At 44.8% G+C, this 22,460-nt stretch overlaps 1 protein-coding gene across 2 annotated transcripts in view; it reads left to right on the plus strand.

The window, feature by feature from the left end:
• Window positions 1–2,016: 2,016 nt before the first annotated feature.
• Window positions 2,017–22,460, plus strand: part of CARHSP1 (calcium regulated heat stable protein 1) — a 28,330-nt gene continuing 7,886 nt past the window's right edge. The window contains exons 1-3 of one of the 2 annotated variants that reach the window (XM_069870589.1): window positions 2,017–2,116; window positions 18,776–18,968; window positions 20,845–20,967. In XM_069870589.1, coding sequence (XP_069726690.1) covers window positions 18,796–18,968; window positions 20,845–20,967 — 296 coding nt within the window. In that variant the 5' untranslated portion in view covers window positions 2,017–2,116; window positions 18,776–18,795. Of the gene's footprint in view, window positions 2,117–8,423; window positions 8,558–18,775; window positions 18,969–20,844; window positions 20,968–22,460 lie in introns of those variants that run through there. The other variant, XM_069870588.1, reaches the window with a different exon arrangement.

The raw sequence follows: 22,460 nt of genomic DNA on the forward strand, positions 1-22,460 counted from the left end.
TCACGAGTGCTGAAGTTCTGAGGAATGCACAGCTGTAATCCCAGAGCGTGTGACTAGGGAGATCGCTCTGAACAGTGTTTTCCCTTCATCCTCCTCTGCCTTGACAAAATCAGTCAGTTTTGCTACACAAAGCAAAAAAGAAAAGATTTCCAGGAATAAAACCAATGTTTCGAGCAAGAGAGGTCATCTGTACTATCGCTATGTTTTATGTTTTGCAAAAAGGTACGATCTGGTGTGGAGCAGAAGTGGACAGACTGTAAGATGGTGTGGTTGGCATAGGAAGCTGGTCACTTCATGCTGTGTGACCTCTTCTAGACCTAGATCCCCTGTCTCAGGTCAAGTGCATTATGTTGTAAGACTTGTGTTTATTTTTCCTTGTGAACAAAAGCCCTGCTAAAATCTGTTTGTGACCATCCTACCTGAAGTTACACATTACTGCTTCTTACGTGATATGGTTAGCTGAAACAATGTGTACTTCTATCTCCTATAAATCTTACCTTTGGAACTGTTGGAACAGGTCCATAGGAGGGCTACAAAGATCATCCTGGGGCTGGAGGACCTCCCATAGAGGACAGGCTGAGAGAGTTGGGGTTGTTCAGCCTGGAGAAAAGAAGGCTATGAGGAGACATTACAGTAACCTTCTAGTATTGGAAGGGGCTACAAGAAAGCTGGGGAGGGACTGTTCACAAAGTCTTGTGGTGACAGGACAAGGGGCATTGGCTCTAAACTGGAGAGGGGCAGATTTAGACTAGACATAAGGAAGAATTTCTTCACGATAAGAGTGGTGAGGCACTGGCATAGGTTGCCCAGTGAAGCTGTGGCTGCCCCGTCCCTGGAGGTGTTCAAGGCCAGGTTGGATGAGGCTTGGGCAGCCTGATCTGGTGGGAGGTGTCCCTGCTCATGGCAGGGGGGTTGGACCTAGATGATCTTTAATGTCCCTCCAACTCAAACTATTCTATGATTCGGAGATTCTATGATTTACACGGTTCCTTGTCTAAAGCTAGTATATTGCTTTATATAGTGTATATATATATATTATATTTAGGATATATATAGTATATATACACTAAATACAGTATATAACAGTGCATATATATACTGTATATATGTACTATATATACCATATATATACTAAATATAATATATAGTGTGTATATATTGTATATATATTGTATATATATACACACTATATATACACTATATATACTAAATATAACATATACACAGTATATATAAACTACATAGAATCATAGAATCATAGATCACCAGGTTGGAAGAGACCCACTGGATCATCGAGTCCAACCATTCCCATCAATCACTAAACCATGTCCCTTAGCACCTCCACCCGTCCCTTAAACCCGTCCAGGGAAGGTGACTCAACCCCCTCCCTGGGCAGCCTGTTCCAGTGCCCAATGACCCTTTCCGTGAAAAATTCTTTCCTAATGTCCATCCTTAAACGTCCCCTGGCAGAGCTTGAGGCCATTCCCTCTTGTCCTGTCCCCTGCCACTTGGGAGAAGAGCCCAGCTCCCTCCTCTCCACAACCTCCTTTCAGGTAGTTGGAGAGAGCAATGAGGTCTCCCCTCAGCCTCCTACATACTAAATACTATATACTGTGTATATATTATATTTAGTATATATACTATATATATAAAAAATACAATATATATACTATATTTACTGCTTTTGTACGCTAGGTTGCTTTTTTCAGAAAGGCATCCAATTCAGCTCTGAGTTGTAAATTGAAACTACTATCGCCTTTGCTTCGAAGACTTTGCCCTTTTCACCATTTTACCAGCGAAGAAGCGTTTCTCGCACTGATTTCCAGGCTTAGATTTCCAGAATCACCAGGTTGGAAAAGACCCATCGGACCATCGCGTTGCGGCGTTAGCGCGGACACCGCGTTCCGCAGCTCGGATGGGAGGACAACAGCGTCAATTTTTTTTAATTTTTTTTTTTTTTTTCTTCCTGGCAGGGCGAATAACGCCCTGCAGGAAGGAGGCAGGAGCGGCCCGGCGGGTTGGCAGCCCCGGTGGGGCCGGGGCGGAGCGGGAGGAGCGGGCGGAGCCGCCCCCGGCTGGGAGCGGGGCGCTCGGCGGCAGCCGCGGCTCCGGCCAGGTGAGCGGGGACTGGGGGGGGGGGGGGGGGAGGCTTTGTGGGGCCGGGGCGGGGGGCTCCCCTCCCCCGTGCCTCCGCGTTTGTCGCGCTTTAAGATAGGGGAAAGGGTTTGGGAGCTGAGGATGTGGCGTTGATTCGCTCGGCATCGCCGCTTTTGTAAATCGCGAGGAGACAAAGCGCGCTCAGTGAGAGCTCGGAAGGAAAAAGCGAAGCCCGACGGCGCCGGGTGCTTCAAAACTTCTCGCCGAGTCCTGCTGGAGCGCGGGGCGGGGGCAGGGACGGGGTCTCCTCGCAGCCACCGCCCCCGGTCATCAAATCCAGGGAAAAAGCCTTGATTCTGTGTTCCCTTTGCACGATGGATCCGCGGTCCGTGCTCTGGGGGAGAAGGCGCTGAGCTGAGTTTTTGGCTCCGTGCCTCTGGATTTGACTTTTAGGGAGGGGAGTTGAAGTTGTTTTCTGGCTCTGTTTTTGCTGGAACTGTGGAGCTGCTTCTGAGAAATGTTTGCAAAACCTTCTGTGGCGCCAGATTCACCTTCTTGGAGAGCCTGAGAAAATTTTCAGGCTGCTTTGACGTGACCCTCCTCATCATTACTTTCTGTGAGCTGGAGAAGGGGTTTTTTGGCTGCTATTCTTAACCTTTGACTTCTGATCGTTATATTATGGTTTGCAAACATATTTGGTTCCCTTCTGTTGCATATTAATAATGGAAAATGGCAAGTCCAGTTGACACAGCTGCAGAGGGCTTGCAGTCTCACCAATGCAGATTAGTATCTAATTAAATCTAAAGAGGCTTAACTCGCATGTAGTAAGGATAATTGTTTTTTAAAAATTACGCGCACACGAAGACTTTGTGTGCTTACAGAAAAAATTGTGTAGGCCAATGGAAATGTAGGAAAGATGTGACTGTTCTCTGGCAGTGGGGATGTTTTCATATGCTACATGAGGGTCTAAAAGGAGAAGAAAACCAGCTTTCTCACAAGTAGCCCTTTTCAGGGGCAGAGCTGAGGCTGGAGCTCACCCCACAGCCCCTGACACTTGGGACATGACCAGTGGCACAGCTCTGCCACCTCTGTCACCCCCCCGTGTCCTGTGCTCCAGCTTCTGGCCACAGCTACCCTCTCCACTGCCCCGAGCGTCTGTCACTGGGGTTCGCCTGTGGTTGTAAATGTTTTGGCCAGCATCATCCCCTGCTTTATTTGCATCCTTGTGTGCACGGAAATAGTTACATACAGGTCATTTGAACGTCCCCAGATAGGCCAGGTGATGCTGGTGTCTGTCTTCTGCTTTTTGCGTAGTGGTGTGCTTTTGGTGAGTTCAGTCTTTATATACACTTTAAGAATTAAATGCACCATGATTACAAATGTATGTACTGCTGGTAGAGCTCCCTCACAGCAAAATGCCAGACTATGTTGGCACTATGCATGCAAAATGCAGGTTTTTTTTGCATGAGATGTGGTTCTTTGCATGAAACTTGTGTGGGGAGTTATTCTAGGCGAAAGGACCAACAGGCAATGGCCAAGGTTGTTGGTGCTAAGCCTGGACGTGGCAGGTGTAAAGAAACCCTTCCCATTTCTGTTACACCATGAGAGGGGCTGGTTGAGGCTAGGGTAGCTTCAGGGTGAAGGCTGTTACTGATACCACCTTTTCACTCATGTTTGTTTCAAGTTTCTATCAAGAACCGTTTTGGGATCACTGCCCATGCAATAGACTCAGCAAGGATCAATAGTAGCTGCTTGGAGGAAGGCTGTTGAGAATTGTCGTTAGTAAAATGTAACAAGATTTCAATTCTTCAAGTCTCCATTGGTGAAAATTCTGGATGTTGGTGGGGAGAGTTGACGGCTGATCTGTCCCTCATCTGGAGGGTTTCTGAGAGGAACTAAAGAAAGGAATTGGGTTTGAAAAGTGCATTGACTTCCGCCTTGGAACAGGGGAGGGGAACAAGTCAGCGCAAGTTGGGATCCCATCCGTTCCCTGAGGCTGGGAGCTGCCTTCTCCGGGGGCCATGGGCTCTGGGAACAGCACTCTGCACTGCAGAGGGGTGGTGATCTTCAAGAAGGAAAAATGGAATGAAATGGCATGGTTTGGGGTTTTTTTCCTTCTTTTTTCTGCACAACAGTTTAAAGAAAAAAAGCTAAACTAGAACCCTGCTTCTTGCAACAGGCTGATGTGAAACCAAACAAAAAGAAACAGCTGAAATGCTGTAGAAAAAGGAGTGATACGGAGTGATACAGAGTGATGATTTCAGTCTGCATGATGTGTTTCTCCCCACCGTAGTCCGGATAAAACAAAAAATAGAAAGCATTCATCTGGCTGGCTGCTTTCTCTTTTCTCTCAGGGCAGGGTAGAAACAGTTGTTTTGCTTCCTTCAGTCTCGGTCTGATTTCGTCTCTTCCTCCTGTCTGGGCAGATCCCCCTGGACTGATGAGCAATATTCATTTCCTCTGCCTCCCGCACTGATGTCCGCGCGTTTCCGTTCATCTCGGGGGGCTGCAGAGGGTAACTTGGAGTCTGGGTGAAGCAGCGTAGCCTTGTGCTGCTCTCTCTGTTCTCTAATTCTGTTCCTCTGAGCCGACCTCTCCTTGCTACGTACTGTGTTCAGGGGTTTTCTTTGTGTCTGTTCTCCTTTTTCATGACGTGTGTGTGGATATAGCTTGTGTGACATAGCCCGTGTTACCAGGAAGAGCCCCAAGCGAGACAGTGAACAGTGTCTCTGCAGCTTGACACACAGCATCGAACCCTCCCTGTTGCAGCACAATCTCCCCTTTCTGAGAATAAACAGCTGCCTCTTGGTTTTTGTAAACAGGCACAAGCACGATTGCTTTGGAGGAAAACTTTGCTTTTTTTCCCTCTCAGCTAGTTACCAAGAAAAAAAGAGATTAAGGATCAGAAGATGCAGTGGTGGGAACCGCTCTGTCATGAGGTGGCACGGTCCCCACCTCAGTGGCAGCTGGCGTTGCATCTGGGAGAGGAACTGACCTGATGCTTTCTTTGTGTGTGTGGTGCAAAACAAAAGACACTTAGCTTTCATTTGTGTCATTTTTGGGCCACGTGGAGTACACTAAAGTGGTGCTTCTGTTGTTTGCTCTCCCCCAGGGAAGCTGTAGAGTACCATGGGAGTCAAGTTGCATCTTCTCAGGCTTGGCTGTAGGGCTTACGGGTAAGTGGGGCACGGATTCTGCCCCGGGAGCCTGACCTCGCGCTAATGGACAGGGCTTCAACAGCCTGGAAAACCCCCTTCCGTTTCAGTTAAATCAGGTTTCATTTGTGTGGTTCCTCCTGTGCTACAGCCTCACTGACAGATTTCGGAGGTTTGCTAGTTCTTTATTTGCTGTTGGTTTGAGACGGTTGCACAGCTGCTTTTCTCATTGAGTAGATTTAAAATACAGATAAAGAAGTAACCTAAGAGATCCTTTCTAAGTAACCATTGAGTATCTTCGGGGTAACGATGCTCGCACTAAGAGGTTGCTGCATTATTAATGGAATTTTGAAACTGAACAGTAGTCTAGAGGAAACGAACATTAAATTTTTGATCCGTTATCCGCAGTGCAAGTGTTAGGCTCGGCAGGCTAATCTAACACTTGCCTTGAATTTTGCATTTCTCCAGGGAGGAGTTGGACCTAGGGTGGAGGTCTCAACAAATGTTTAAATACCAGAGTGTTTCAAGGACAGCAACTGTGAATTTGGCCTTTGGGTTCTTGCTGGGCTGTTCTGTAATAGTTGTGTTTGGTGCCCTGTGACCACACGTTTCACCTAGCAATGGGGTCTGGGAAGGTAAGCTTGGGGTTGAGCTGCTGCTTTCCTTTGAAAGATAATCAGATAGTGGAGGGATAAAGGCCCAGAGAAAACAAAATAACTGGCTGTAAAATGCCTGGGTGGCTTTCCACTGCGAGCAGCCCTGCAGGGAAGAGCGCTGTTACAGTTTTCTGGAAAAAGCAAGTAAGCCTCTGTGCGCCACATTGCACTGTGTGTTCCTCACTGTGATGGCCCCGTGCCCGATCTGATCAGAGTGCTTTGTGTGGGACGAAGGAAAACAGAGAACCTTGACCTGATAGTTTCTCTTGAATATTAAACAACGCTGGTCCTTTGCCATGCCTCATGAGCAGCATATGCCTTTGGACGTGGCAGAGCATTAAGAGCTAGGGCTGATTCCAAGAGGGGAGGGAAAGCAAAGTATGTGTTGGTGCTGCTTTGAGTGGGGGCTTGTGAGCTAACTCGCTGGGGACTGCTGTGAAACTGGGGTGTGAGGCCAAGCTGCGTTGAGCATTGATGGTGCTGCAGCCATGAGACACAAGCAAAGCACGGTCAGCGTGATGAGTGCTCCCACACTGTGCAGTAGGAGCCCCTGGCAGTGGGTCTTTGCCTTGCTCAGCCGCGTGGAGCGTGCTGCATGTCACATCGGCAGTGGTGTTTGTACCCTGCAGTGGAGGACAGACTGCCAGTTGGTGTGCAGACGCAGCTGCCTGCTGCAATTGCAGCTTTTTGATGACTAACAGTAAAAATAGATATATATTTCTGAGAATCGGAGTCTGAAGCTGTGCTTCCAAAAGGCTGTTTATGCAGCTGACTGTTGGGATAATGAGTAGAGAGGTTTGTAGCCAACCCAGCATCCCATGTTCACCTTGCCTTCCCAGTTGCCTTCCATTGGGAGGCACACGGCTTTCTTTAAGGCACAACTCTGCATCTTAAAACATTTCCAGGAGCGCTGCTTTTCCCAGGCTTTCAAATTCTTTACCAGTTGCTGTTGAAGAAACTATCCAGAGAGCAGTCTGTGCCCAGGAAGAAAAACATTTAATCTTGCCTGTCCGGTTGTGGAGGAATTTTCATTTTATGTTAGTATTCATTTACTGTTTGGCTTGTTTACATTGTGCAACCAGTCAGGTTAACCAAGGCACTCGGGTGATATGGGCTATATTGTTTTATAAGCTCCTGCCTTCTCAGTGATTCTCGTTTGGAGACTTTGTTTTCATGATATGATTTCAGAGGGCTGGTCAAAGGCGTGTGCTTGTTTTCAGTTACATCAGTTACTTGATTAAACCATTGTCATTATTGTGACTTCTTGACAGTTACTGAAACAGTAAATGAAACTGCCAAAAAGCAACTTGAAAGAATTTCCTGTTTACAAAATTTACACCTGTCACTGAGGTGTAAATAAATGGCGTGGATTTTTTTTCACCCAGCTCAGCAAGTCAGTGCCTGTCTGTGCAGTGGCAGGTCCAGACCAGGAGTTCTGATGACAGCAGCCAGAAAGGCAAAATTTACTCAGCTGTGTAGATTGTGACTCTGTTCCCTTCTATTTTGGAGAAAATCTAGCAATGGAGATTAGGAAACGTGGTGATAGTCTCTTTTATAGAGCCACTTTGTGATAGAGACTGGTAGGAGGAGTTTTTAAAGTATTTCAAAGCATTTCATGTGGTGGGTTTTTCATTTTCCTGGTAAGGGAGAGAGTAAACAGAGTGAATATTTGCATTGAGTTTCTGCTTTATGGTGTTACTGAAAGTGTGGCTGAAAAGCAATCTTATACAGGTCTTGATTTCTGAATAAACATGCATTTTGTTTCCTTGCAGAAAGGCTGCTTTTCCCTGTCCCAGGGACTTTGTCAGTGTCCTAAAATTATTCTCACCAATGGTTAGAACGCAGGTTCTAGAGGAGAGGGAGGCTGCTGTTGGCTCCCTGCGAGCAAATCTGGAAAATGTTGACTTCTTAAGGTCACGCGACTATTGGCACATGGCCAAACAGTTAAACTGAATCAAAATGATCGTTCATAAAGGCACTTACCACTGTGTGTGGTGTTTGCTTTGCTTGTATGTCCCATTGTGTTTGCAATTGAAGTAGACGTAGCTCTTCAAGGTAGTGACTGCTGTAATGCAGTCCTTTGTACATTTTCTATTAAACATGTGCTTCTATACTTATAATTTAGTTTTATATCTGAAGAACACACATGCCTCAAGATTTGTTTGCTTTTTTCCATCTATAGCAGTTGATTTTTACCTTCCCTGAAAAGCTTATTGTTGCCTTTTCCCTTGCTTTGGTCTCTGCCTGTGTTTTGAGCATTAACACAGTAGAAATGAATAATAGCAACAGCCTCTGTGATTCTGGACAGCTCTGTCCTTTTCCGTGCACTTCCAGCACATCGCTGGAGCCGCTGCTCTCAAAATCACAGCGTGGTAAATAGTTTTGTTGTTGTGTAAGTAGGCACGAAATCCAGCCTCGCACACGTGCCTGTGCTGGCACTGCAGTTTTGCAGGCTGTAACACACAATACGACTCCTTTTGCCATTTAACTGGCTCTGAACGCAGAGAGTGGATGTGCTGAGCAAGAAAGACTAGTTTGTGCACACATGGTAATCGGGGAAAGCAATTGAACTCCCTGTAGGTCCATCTTCTCGTCAGTTGGCTAAGAACAATGTGTCGCCTACAGTAGACTCGACGGACTGCTGATATCGTAAGCCATTTTTTGAAACTAAAAAGAGTTTTGTAAATTGAGGTCTAGAGTATATTATCAGTGGTGTTTTCCAAGCTGGAAAATAGGCCAAAGAGATGTGATGGAGGATTTGTATAATGTATAGTTTCCAAAGGGTGTTTATTGAAGTGGCTGCTGTCCCTGAAGCAGGGCTGGAGGCCGGCGGCTGGGTGTGTGCTTTGGCTGTGGTGTTATTCACGCACTCACAGATTTGATTACACCACGTAGCGACTACCTGTTTGGGAGTGCAGGGAACTACATGGATCTGTCTAAAGTAGCAGCTCATCGTGGGGGATAGTTGTGCTGCCAGGACTGAGCTGAGGGGAGGTGTGACAAAACATAAGGTAAAATGGTAATATTTTCTGTTTTACAAGTAGTTTGGTTATCTAAGAAACAGAGTTGTTCAATGTGTATATTTACATAGTGCTTGTCCTATAGACTTTAGCTGAACAAATTAAGACAATTTCAGCTTAAGAGTCAAGAACTAAGCATTAATTTTATAGTGTTGATGAAGCTCTTTCCTCTCAGTGGAGCGTGAATATGACTTTTGCTTTTGAACAGCTTTTGCAAATGCAGGGCGTGAAGGTCCATTGCCTCGGTCTCCTTTTCACCAAAAGCAGAATTGAAGTTCTAACAGGGAGGTTTTTCGATTTTGGCAGGGAACGGAGGCTGGCTCTGGTCTGCCTGATGAACCTCTGTGCCTCAGTTAGGTTTTGTACCCAAAGGTACAGACATGCTGGTCCTCACCGTGATGCTGTGAAGGAGGGTGTTGCCTCTGCTGTAGAGCTGAGGAAATGAGGACACTGAGGGGGATCCGAGGGTCACAAGCACAAGCTTTTGTACAGCATGGTGAGATATACTGTAAATTGGGTTAATAAACATGGCAGAGGGAAAAAGAAAACCAGAAATGTGATTGTTAAATGGGCCGGTGATCTCTAAGCACATATACATATATATATGTATATTAACTTTCTCTATTAAAATTTAGCTCTGTCATCCCATCTCCTCTCTGAAGTGTGTGTGTGTGTAAAAATGTTCCCTTTCGTTTGATTGTAATGGAATGTGCATTTCTACACCTGAGTCCTCTGTTAGTTACCCTAGGCTGGAAATGCATTTCATCAGACTGTCTTTGTTGAAGTGATGAAGCCAATCTCCAGCCTCTCATGCACATGGAATGGAGTTTTAAAACTTTGCTGTGGTAGAAAAATGTCCTGTGGGTGCAGCATATTGCGTAGGAAGCAGTTGTGCTGCTGGAGCCTGGGAAGTACGATGCAGGTAGGAAACTGGGACAGGAGGAGGAATGTTTAATGGAAAACAAGAGCATTTCTTTGTTGCTCAACAGAAAGCGAGAATTTTCTTTAATAGTGTCAAATATTGAGGATTTTCTGTTTCCTGAAGTATTTAAGTAAATTGTCTATCTATTGGTCATTAGTTGATATTGATGCAGGTTCCTAATGATATCTCCATCGCAAACCTTTTGTCTGATTGAGTTCTGAGAGATTTAATTGAAATATACTCATGTTATTAGACTAGGATGCTTTAAAATATGTACAGGAGGTGTTGGACAGTGAGACTGGGAGATGGCCCGTGCATTGAGACAGCCAGAAAATAGAGCTAGGCCTGGAAAAAAGGAGTCTGGGGTCTGTGGATGCCTCATGGTACTGGTGTGAGGATCAAGTTATTTGTGAGTGTTTTCTGACTCTGTACCCTGCCATCTGCCTCTTGCTGTAATGCTGACAGATGAGGTATCCTCAGAGCATTATTTTTAACTTTGCCAATACTCGTATGCCTCATAAATTTCCATGGTTATAGATTTCCATAATGTGAGCTGCTTTCCCCTATTGAAAATGTTGATTAGAGAGGAAAAACAGTGAACTAAGTGTTCTGAGTAACACTTGAGCCACATAAATATTTCAGGGGATTTCAGTAGTCTTAAAAGGCTTCAAGTTGCACATGAAAAAACTTACCCATAATCGTGGCTGAAGTTTTGTGATGTGAGAGGAGGCTGAAAAAGGGAGAACTTTTCAAATGTGCCGAGGTATTTACATATGTATAACTATTCTGTATAGTAGTATGACACTGAGAAGTCCATTTGCCTTGCAGATGAGTTCTAAGTCACTTAGACACAAGACACATGAGATATTTCTCATGTTTTGATATAAATATTTTGTGCCAAAATGAAATAAATCCTGGAATAAATTCACATAGGATGTGCCAGCATGGAAGTAATAGCAGAGGGAGAGCTTCAGACTTGCAAAAGCACTGGAGGAACAGCTGAGTTGTGGAGCTGGAGAGCAAGTGCTGGAAGGGATAACTTGTTCCCTGTTCAGCCATATACTACACTTCATCTGGGAGATAGGTAAGTTTACTGCGATTGAGTCTTTAGCAAGAAATGGATGAGGGGTATTAAATTGTCTTTGCTATCCAAGAACAGAGTTCCCAGGGCTGGCTAATGGAGGCATGATGAAGGGATCAGGATTCTCTCTGGAGTGATCAGTACAGTGGTTCTGTGCTGGAGACCATAAAAGAGATAATACTTGGTTTCTGGCCAAAACCAGCTAACTTGTGACAAGCTAAATCTTTAGAAATATTTAGGGTTTATTGTCTCAGAAAGAGTAATGGCAGATGTTTAAGTAGCAAATCAGGGGAGTGACTGAGAAATACCAAAATGTGTTTTAAAAAGGCATAAGGTTTTTCTTTTGTACTTAGAAATTTAAAAAGGGGAGGGGGCACAACAGAAAGAAGCCTGTAGCTTTTCTTGCTCTCTATTCCATTTATGTCACTTCTGGTGGAAAAATTAATATTTCATTTATGAATAAGCCTGCACCCATCCCTGTGTGCTCCACTGAGTTAATGCTTCTTCCCACTTTGGTCCCTTCCATGTTATGTCCTTTTCTTTCTTTTTCTTACCTTTTATGCTTTGCTCTGTCCTTTGATCTTGCTGTCCTTTCTGAATGTCTCTGTAAAAAGGGCTATTCCTTGCTGTCCAGTAAAGGGAGATCTTTTTCGCCGCTGCCGGTGAAGTTGTGGGACTCCGTGCCACAGAAATCTGTGGGTGCTAAAAGATTAGATGAGCTCAGGAAGGGCGTGAAAACGCTCATAGGAAGTATTTAAATACCACTATGCAACCTTTGTTTGGCATTTATTTAAACTGTACATCCAGGATGCTGGGAAGATGTTGAGGGTAAGCACCGCTGTATACTCACGCTACACTTAACTCTGACCTAGACAGCCACATCTGGCTACCAGCATTGGACTGAATATAGGTGTCCTGATTTTCCCTTATTTCACTGCAAAAGTCCTTTTGTGGTCTCCCTTCACACTTCCCCATCACTTATTACAGCCTGTCTGGGATGTGGGGAGATTAACTTGGATCTGAGGAAAATAAAACTTGTTGCTTGAGGTGATGTGTTGTGTACTTGGCTCCAGGGAAAGAGTGCTTGGAGCAGAGCCTCGGGAGTTGGCGTATGTGCTTCTGCTCCTGGTTCTGGCAGTGTGGGTGTTGCTGGCAGTGATTTTGCAAGCAGCTGGGCAGTGCTGTGCCACCACATCACTGTGCAGCTACAGAAACAACCAGTTTTGTAGAGTGACAGTGGATGCAGAAAGCAGCTGGAGACTGAAAGCAAGGCAAGATGCTGGGCGTCACGCCCTAGGCGTGTGCTGGCTCAGAATAGTGACCTGGTTAGTCCAGGAGTGACGATTCATGAGTTGCCTGCAGCCGTGCTTTGGGCCAGCTCAGGTCTGGTCCATTAGCCATCTCTGCAGCGCATGGATGGCTACAACAGCTCTTCCCCATTGTGGTAACTCCCACTTAGCCCCCCATACTGGGTTGGTGAAGGCTGCTGTGTCCTGCCCAGGGGCAGGCAGTGCAGGGGCTGATGTGCAGATCTGCCTCCCAGCCTCACATCAAGCACGGTGCTCTGTAACCTGTGGGCTTGCATGAGCAAGGAAATGAAGCTCTATGCATATTCTTTAGACCTTCCATGGGGTTACATTTCAGGTAAGGTTACATCTCCACTGTATGATGTGGCTTGGTGCCGGAGATGCGCGCGCTCACTCCATGGCACTGGGTTTCATTGCACAGGACAAGCTAATGCTGCACAGACAGCAGCTCTGGTGCTTGGTCTGTTCCAGCCTTAGCTTTGGTGATGCCATGGGCCCACTCTTCACAGTGCTGCAGACTTTTCTCCCCGCTGATAAGGCAGAGTTTCCCAGAACTACTGTAACAGCACTTTTCCCTTGCTATTTCCATGCCCTTCTCGTACTGTTCTCATGCCCATGTGACTGCAGCCGTGGTAGCGTCGGCATGGTGGGTGCTAATGAATCCCCCCTCCTCCTGCTGTTCCTGCCTTGTTGTGGACTTCTTGGTGTGTAGGAGAGGTAACCAAAGCAAAGTGAACAGCATTGCAGGTGACAGACTTGATGACATTAGCCAATAATGTATGTGCACTAGAACTTAGGTGGCTGGGCAACATTTGCACTTGATTAGCCTGCACTAATTGTCACCATCATCTTCAGCCACCATCTTTGTTTTGGAAGAGACCCCAGGGAATAATGCTTGCCTGAGACCTGTCCTTGCTTGTCCAAGCTAACATTGATTTTTCAACAAGAGAGGATCTTGGTTCCTCTGTATTTCTGACTGAATGAACTTCAGGGTATCACCCTATATCTTCAGTATAATGATAAACAAGTTGAAACACATATCTAATCTTACTATCCACTCTGTTCCTTAACCTAAATGCATTTTTTTTTTTAAATGCTCCTGGCAGCTTACATGAACGGTGGAAAATACTGAACTGTGAGAAGTCCTGATCTTTATCAATATACTTTATAGGCTGTTGATGACTTAATTCCCCCCCCACCCCTTTCTGTGGTCTCTGCTGTGCGAGGCTGGTTTCTGCTGCCCAGGCAGCGTTACTTTCAGACACAGCAAACTGCTTGCTAGAGGAGCAGAAGGTCAGACACAGCATCTGGGGAGAAGGTATTCACTGCTGAGAATGTTTGACAATTGCTGTTGCTGCTTAGACTCAGCCATGTTTTAATCCAAATTAATTGGTATGTACAGACAAGCAATAAGGATTTTCCTTGTTGTAGTTTGCTTACTTTATAATTAGGCTTTTATTGGACATGGGGACAGTTGAGCCATGTCCTGGTCTCCATTAATTGCCAAATCACTGCAGTACGTGAGCGTTCCCCTGAAGTCATTGAGTGTAATGTTTATACTGTAATCCTTTGTGTTGACACGTCACTTGTGTGTTGCAACTCCTCTGAGTTCCACTGCTAATTGAAATACCAGTATTAATTGCGGAAAGTTAAGACATGCAAAATAAGCTGGAAGAGGAAGCTTTTTGAACCAGCTGTTTCGTAATTTTGTGTGTTTTGTACGTGCTTAACTCTGTGGTGCAAGAGGGGTGCTGTGATGCTCTGAGGTGCTGGCATCCTCCATGCACTGAGGTCCAAGTGCCAGGCAGTGCTTTGGAAAGACACTGTGGGTGGGAGCAGTACCGTGGCCTGATGCTCAGAGTGAGAAGGTGTCCAGGTGCCTTGGAGAGGTGCGGGGAGCTGGGAGCTGCTAGAAGAACTGAGGAGCCAAGCACCCCCAGTTCCTCTCCATCCGGGCAAGGTGACGCCAGGAGCAGGGGGACCTGTTGCCTTCACTCTTTCAGTAGATGACAGCAAGGAACATACGGTCGGGAAAGGTTGCTCTGGAGCAGCATCAGTCTCCGTAGTGCTCATTGTGTGCCATTGAGCCGTGTTTTTCTCTTGCTGAGAAGAGCTTGTAGCTGTCAGCAGAGGAACAGGCAAAGCTCAGGGGCTGATCTGCAAGGCTTACTTGAAGAAGAAAAGATATGGAGCCGTGTAGCATACATTTGGACTCTAGGACATTCAAAAATGAGGCACCCAAAGAGTTGTTGATGTTATTTCTAAATCCAAGGAAAAACCAAAAAGCAAACACATTTTTGGATGTCCACATTCCTCTTAGGGACTGAAATGAAAGAGCTGCCTTCCAGCAAAACCCAGCTGAAAGCAGCTCCTCTCAGGGTACAGAAGGCTCACTGTCTCTTTGAGGGGATGCCTGGTTTTCCAGGCATGTATGGCCAGTGCTGTCCTGTTCATAGACCGTGACACCAGCACCTCCAGACAGTGTTGTGTCTAAGGACGTTAGAAAGAGCTTTTTCTCTGTGCTGGAGCACAGAGGCACACAGAGCAATGCTTCCTGGGGATGAGCTCTGTGTCTGTTGTGTGAAAAAGAAACATGCATAGAATCAGGCATTTCCTTTAAAAGTGAGGCTGGATTTCCATGGTAGTATTGTGCTGATCAGAATGGATAATTTTTTAAGTATTTTAAGAGGTATGGGGTAAACTTAATGATCAACACAAAAAGAGTGTATAGCTATGTAAAGAAATGATGGTGGCACTTAGACACTCCCAATCTTAATTACTACAACAGATTTTTTTTTGGGTAGTGTATTATGGGGAATTTCAGAAATTTGGCCTTCACATATTGCATTCTGTGCTTTGTGTGTCACCTGTTAGAGATGGCATTTTGGGGGCTCCTTGTATACACATTGGCCAGCTGTGCTGAAAAAAGTATGCTAAATTTTTTTGTTCACTTTGAAATGTTAAATTAGTCTATAGTTTCCATGATGCTTCTGTGATTTATATTATTTGTAATTTAGCTTGGTGCATACCTGCAGCCTCAAAAAACCATAATAACGCTGGTGAAAGATAAGTTATGCATGTTGAAATATGGGCAGATTTAAGGTTAACATGGCACGTGGTTGGAGTTTCCTAAAGAGCCTGAAAATATCACCACCTTGTGTCGCGTTACATTCATTCTGTAAATACCCAAAGGCACGTATTTTGCTGGCTCAAGGAAAATATGCTGTCTTTATTGTCCGTCATCTCTGTTGTAGCTGGAACCTCATGCTGCTGGGCTTTTTGTAGCTGTGATTTTTTGTATCTCTGAAGGAGGGCTGCCTTCACGAGGCACAGCAAGCAGGATGCTGATGGGGAGCTGGGGCAAGGTGCTCGTTAGCCCTGTCTGGGGGTTCCTGGGATGCCCTGCTTGCTGCAGGAGCATTGAGAGTGGTGGCTGGGCTGCAGGGAAATGGGGAAAACTAATGGAAGCAGGATGGGAGATGGTGGGCTGGTGAGAGATGTAAGCAAATAGGTTTGCTCACAGAGAGAGGTAAGTTTTTGAGATTGCTGAGGATGGGCTGGTAGGCAGCTGTCTGAGCCCCAAGAGTGGTTCTTGGTTTGCAGAGGGTTCAGTTCAGCATCCAGGATAACATCTGAAAAGCATTTTTGAAGACTGCCAGTAACTGCATTTGGCAGGCAGAACTTGTGCGAAGAAGGATGGGGAGGGCTGGGGTGTGGGGTTTCGATTTGAGTGTTTGCTGCCGGCTTTCTGCGTAAATAGTGCCCAGCCCTGGAGTGCCTCCAGCTCTGCATGCGAGTGGGGATAGCGTTCCCGCTCCTTCAGGGTGCTGAGAATGGAAATGAGTTAGTCCCTGCATGAATAGTGTCAAGACAGTGGCCACGCTGGAGCAAAGTCAAATAACTGAACACCTTTGTCTTCAAAAAGGTTCAGATGAAGTTATCTGCGCTGAGCAAGCTGAGCAGAGTTTGTAGGAGGCAGGAGCTGCTGTCATCCCACTGTATGCAGTGCACATGGCAAAACTTGGCAATTCAGTGTCTGATCCTTTTCACTGCGTCCAATTTTTATGCTGTTGTAGAAGCCTAAGAGGTGAACGGATGTGCTAGTGCCCCTGCACATGCAGTTACATAACATACATGCCAATATAGACTGTTGCTGAGCCCCTGGCTTTCTGTTGCTGCTTGTTTGCATCCCATCCTCCAGTCTCCAGTGGTGTGATTTTGTGTGTCAGCTCACACCGAGCTCTGATGACAATTTAGGGCCTGTGTAGCAGAAATTATGAGAGTCGAGGCCATTCGTCTACTTTGGCCATGGGCAGAGAACAAAAAGGGTATTTGTAGAGTGAAATGACACTGAATGTTCTACATGACTGTCTTATTTTATGCTTACAGAGCAGAGGGCACAGAAATGACATAAATGGCAACAATAACATATGTTAGCACACTTCTAACTTCATTTAGCCTTCATTGTTTGTAAATGTTTTTTGGTTCATCTGTGTTTTAAAGGAAGGAGAGAACCTTCTGCCTCTCTACCCCTGTTTGAGGAAGGGGACGGGCAGTACTTTGTGGTTGTCTCTTCTGTATTGCTGTGGATGAATGAATAGCTCTGCATTTTGCTTGTCACCTGACCAGCTGGGTTATATTTAGATTAAGACAGAAAGCATGTGGTGCTGAAGGCTGTATTTTCACTTGTGCACAGGCCAGACTGTATGTGCTGAGTTATCAGAATGAGTTTTTTATTGTTTGCTCTTATTTCTCTCGTGACTTATTAGAGTTACAGTCTTGGTTTGTCAAACATACATTCCTTGAAAGCAGGGCACCTAACGTGGAGATCTTTCAAAATACGAGGAGACTTCCTCAGTACCAGCCAGCACAGCAGGTCTCTTTGGAGGATGAGGAAGTTTGTTGTTACCATAGAATCATAGAATCACCAGGTTGGAAGAGACCCACCGGATCATCAAGTCCAACCATTCCTATCAATCACTAAACCATGTCCCTCAGCACCTCGTCCACCCGTGCCTTAAACACCTCCAGGGAAGGTGACTCAACCCCCTCCCTGGGCAGCCTCTGCCAGTGCCCAATGACCCTTTCTGTGAAAATTTTTTTCCCAATGTTCCGCCTACCATTTTGGCCTCAGCTGAACACAGTGCCCTGACACTGGGCAAGGCATTTTTTTGTGGATGGCAAACACCATCTGTATTTGAAATACCATCCATATGCTGTGGTTTAGTTTTCAGCTAGATTGTTACTCTTGAGAAAAGTGTGGAAAGATCAAGCTGGCAGAGGAGGGAACATGACTACCCACATCTACCTTCTTAGCACTCTGAGCAATTAAACACAAAAGCCTTTGTTCCCTGGTGACTTCATTCTTAAGAGACCTTTTTAATTTTAGTCCTCAGTTTTGGGAAGAAATAATGGGAATTTGTCATTGACAAGAAGACTGCATCTCTCAAATGTCATGTGAAGGATCCACTCCATAATTCATGGGCTAAGGAGTGTGGGTGTCAAAAGGAGGGTGCATAATGGATATGAGTGATTTCAGGTCAATGAAACTATTGGTCTTAAAGGCAGCTTTTCTTGCCTTCATTGTATTTTCTTGACCCAGATCACAACGCATTCTGCAAATTCACCCAGATACTTAGATATTTTAAGATTTTCTTAAGTAAGAGTAAGTAAGTAAGAGTGTGGCAAGTTATTGATTATTTTCCTACAGCTTATTCCCCTTCCAGTGTGGGTGGGGACACACAGAAACAGCAGAGCAGTGCTGATGGGTTTGTTTTCTTTCTGTCACTGCTGCACCTGTAAGCCATGCGTTTGTGTATATAGAATTACTGCTGTTTCTTCCCAGTCTTTCTCTTTCCATGGACTCTGTGAGTTCTCCTTGTTGTGGAATGAGATGCGTATTGCTGTTGGTGTGCTGAGAAAGGGACTTTCTCCCTCCTCTGCTGTAGGATGTGAAGAAGAGCAAATCTGACTCGGGCTGCTGGGGGTCTGAATGCAAATGTGGACTGTTGGATTTCTGGCTGGTGGAAGTTTGTAGCAGACTCAGAATTACTGAAGGGGACCTCTGGGCCTGCCAGATCTCTGCATGCTGGAGGGGTCACCTCCTCATGTTCATCCTCTGCCTCCTGGCTTTGTCCCTATTCCTGTCCTTGGCAGAGTAAACTAACTGACTCTGAAGTAAATTTTAAGGAGCATGCGTATTATTTCCTTTTTGCAGTCAAGCTGAAGGTGTTATGAGTTCTGATAGAGCTGCGCTAATAGCTGAGCAGCAGCAATGAAGTTAGCATCAGTAATTGCACAGTGAAGCAATTCAGTGGAGATTCCTCATACAGCTTACAAAAGCAGTGCAATTTAAAAGTAAATAAACTTTAAAAACATGAAATCACTGACAGAGCAGGAACTTTTGGTGCAGTTGTGTCCACGTGTACATCTGCAGGAAGTGAGTCATATTCTTACAAAATCATCAGCTGAAGAATTTGTGACTTTTATGACCATTCCCATTTTGTTGAGCTAAGTCAGATCTCTTCCTCTCTCTAGGTTTTTCTCAGACGTTAGGGATGTCTTCTGAGCCCGCTTCATCTGCCTCGCAGCAGTCCCCCACCTCTCCGCCCTCCCCCAGTTCTCTCCATCTCCCTGAAAACCGCAGGCCAAGAGATCGCTCCCCGTCGCCCATGAGAGGGTACCTCATCCCCAGTCCGCTGCCCACCCGACGGACCAGGACATTTTCAGCGTGAGTACTGAGAAACCTTCATTTCATAGACACAATCCAATAATTGCCTTTGGGCAGAATGATCTGCCCCCACCAAGGTGAAGGGAGTTGGGGGTGGGGGAGGATTGTTGTAACTGGAAGGTGCTTTGTTATTTTACTATTATCTCTTCTCAAATAAATTCTGATGCCAGCAGACTTTTAGTCCAAATTGCCTGTAGTTCTTCCATGCTTTGTTTGCTTAAAGGATGTTCAAAATCTTTTCCACTCTTCAAGACCAGAGTTTTACAGGGAAGGGAAAATACACTGAGAATTTTCAAAACAGAGTTTCTTATCTGAAGCTTTGCTTTACTTCAGACGCTGGGTTATGGCACTTGGGAGCAGTTCCTGTTGGCATTTCTTCATCAGCTCCACCTTCTCCTTTGGCACAGCCTCTCTTCTCATTGCCCCTGAAGCACTGGACCAGACCTCACTGGAGGTTTTAGTTGTTTTTCTCCGGACACCTGTGCTGCCATCAGCCAGGTTGCATTTTAGGGATGGTCCATGACCCTGTCAGTTTTTGGAGGACTTTTTTCCTTTTCCTGTTCAGCTTTCATATCTCCATCTTAAGACTACTGAAATAGACCTGTAAAAGAATATATTCGTTTTCAAGGTGTCTTTGATTCTCATAAGTTTATATGAGGTTTTCTTTAAAAGGAGATGAGGTTTGTTGCTATTTATAATTATTTGCACTAGTGATCCTATAGCAGTGGGACTATTTAATTTTGGTTCATTGCAAGTGTGGGGCCTTATCCTCCACAGTGCTTTATCTCCTTGAAAGATGCAGTTGAACTTTAATGGCTTATTTAGGGCAGTGAGTGCTTTTCTGTGGAACAAGCACTTGCAGGGTCAGGTGTGTCGACAGCTTTATAGAGCTGGACGTGAAGTGATTTAATGGAGGTTTCTTCTTTGTTTAACACTTTTCAACTGTATTTCTTTAGTGTCACTTTGACTTAACAAGCAGAGCTGTTACCATGTTTTTTAATGATTTTATTTAGACTTCAGTGAAGTTTAAACATTTGGGAAAGAAAGGTCAAAATTGCATGTAACCAAATGGCCACACAGTCACTTGGAAAACATGGAACTAATGTACTGGATAGCATGGCATGAGAAGGATCTGAGTAGTAACTCTTCTGTGTAAAACTTGCAAGATGTCTTAACCAATATTTGAGTGAGTCTGGGTCCTTGGAGATTCAATTCAACATATTTGATGGGGAAAAGGATTTAATCACTCAGTTTTCAGGATGGGTCGTAGTTCATGCAAGTTGTTTTTCTTGATAGCTGTAAGTCATCCTGGAGGTTTGTCTTAAAATCTGTCACATAACAGTGGAGGAGATCAGTCTTGAGCCCTGGTATTATGCATACCAGTTAGGCTTTGCAGCCTGCTGGAGTCATTTTGAGGCAAAATATTGGCTTTACTGGATGCTAGTCTGGCAGGATAATGATAGATGTGTGTGCAGAAGGCGTGTGTATGTGCATATACATACATGTGTGCACATTTATAGATGCTTTCATGCCCTGCATTCTCTCGATACTGCATGCACACATTTGCTGTTAAATTTGTGAAGGTGCATATTGGTATTCCTGAACTCATGAAAGCTGTTAGATGCTTGAAGTGGAGCAATGGCAACTGATGGATTATAACGCTAGCAAACATCATCATCATCTTTATCTCGCTTAAAAAAGCTACAGGTGGAACATGTACAGGGTATGAAACTGGTTATTAAGCAGTTGCTACAGAGGATTATACTTGCTGGGAATGCGTATTTGAACCGTTTGCTTAGTGTGCTCTGGCTGACAGGCCTGGAAGCTCACATCCATGCTCAGCAATGAACTGCTCTTTTTGCGCTTTCTTTTGCAGAACTGTGAGAGCATCAGAGGGTCCCATCTACAAAGGTGTCTGTAAATGCTTCTGTCGCTCCAAAGGCCATGGCTTCATTACCCCTGCTGATGGAGGGCCCGACATCTTCGTACACATCTCTGAGTAAGTTGTCTGGGTGGCTGAGGAAGGCTGGAGCTTGGCTTTGCCTTAGTTACTGAATGCTTTTGACGTTTCAGGGGTAAGAATGGTTTATAATCTGTCACCCTTACCTCAGCAAAGGGGAGTTATGCAAATGTTACTGGCAGCAATAGATTATGCTGTTCCTTTCCTGCATTACTATAAATCCGCTGAGTTAAAAAACAGAAGATGATCCTGTCAGATCTTTTAGAGTACGCTTTGCAGCTTCACCCAGACTCAGAAACTTGCATTTACCTGAAGCAAATCATCTGTGCAGTATCCAGTTTTGATTTAAAGATTTATAACACTGAGAATTCACTACTTTTACTTTGCACTGCTTGTACCATTGTTAAACAAAAGGTTAATTACCTCTACTGTTAAGAAAAGTCATACTTTATTACTTCCTTAAATTCACCTAGCTTTGGTTTCAAGCAGTTTATGATTAAAGCTTTCTCTTTAAAGGGTTCTTTAGGTACCTCCACTTTTTTGCCTCGAGCACACTGAGAGCCATCACCTCTGAATCTACCTTTTTATAAACTAAACAGATTAAGCTTTTCAAGTCCCTTACTGAAAGTTTTTTACTCCAGCCTGCAACAGTCTTTCCATTCTCTTTTCTAAAATAGAACTCCAATATAATTTTTAAACAATGTGCTCTACACAGACTTCAGTATAGAGATAAAAATCTCCTCCAGACTCATGCTCTGTTTCTTTCTGTATACCCTGTAATCGCATTAGCCCTCTTCTCCCTAGTCTTTTGCTGAGTTGCTTATCTGCTCTGACCTCTGCATCTTTTGCAGTGCCAGATTTGATGCAGTCCCAAACAATCTGGCATCCCCGGCAGCGGTGTTTCCATTCCTTGTTCCTAGATGTATGACTTCAGATTTGGTTGCACTGCAGCACATCTTATTTGAACAGAACCTGCCTACCGAGGGATCCAGATCACGCTCTGTGACCGCACTGTCGTTGTTATTTAGTGCCTGGCTAAGCTGCAAGGTTTTGTAGACAATTTTGTATTCAGTTCTAGATTGAGATGTTGACCAGCGTGGAGGCCAAAACAGGTCTCTGAGGGCATGTATTAAGATTACTCAGTGTTTATTCTCCGATAACTTCTTTTAGGTTTGTCAACAGTTTTTAGTCTTCTTGTTATTTACAGTGTTGAAGCTGTGTAATCCTTATTTGTTGTTTGGGCTGGTTAAGCAGTGATAAGTCAACAAAAACCTTACCGAAGTTATTCACGTTGCCCCAGCTATCTTCCCTGCTTGTGTGCATAGCATGCGCCCTTGGAGAAGGAGCACATTGGCCTTCTTTCAGTTTTCTGAAACAGATTAGCAAGGTTAGTTCATACGAATTTTGTATGACTGAAGGGTGTGCTTTATACATTTTTTTCCTAGGCTCAGTTCTGCTTCTCTTAAGCCAACATGATTTTTTTTTTTCCCTATTGAACCAGGACTGGGCTGCTGTTTAAAATGTTTCTTATG

The sequence above is a fragment of the Phaenicophaeus curvirostris genome, chromosome 16, assembly GCF_032191515.1.
Source record: "Phaenicophaeus curvirostris isolate KB17595 chromosome 16, BPBGC_Pcur_1.0, whole genome shotgun sequence".
In the NCBI taxonomy this organism is placed as follows: Eukaryota; Metazoa; Chordata; class Aves; order Cuculiformes; family Cuculidae; genus Phaenicophaeus; species Phaenicophaeus curvirostris.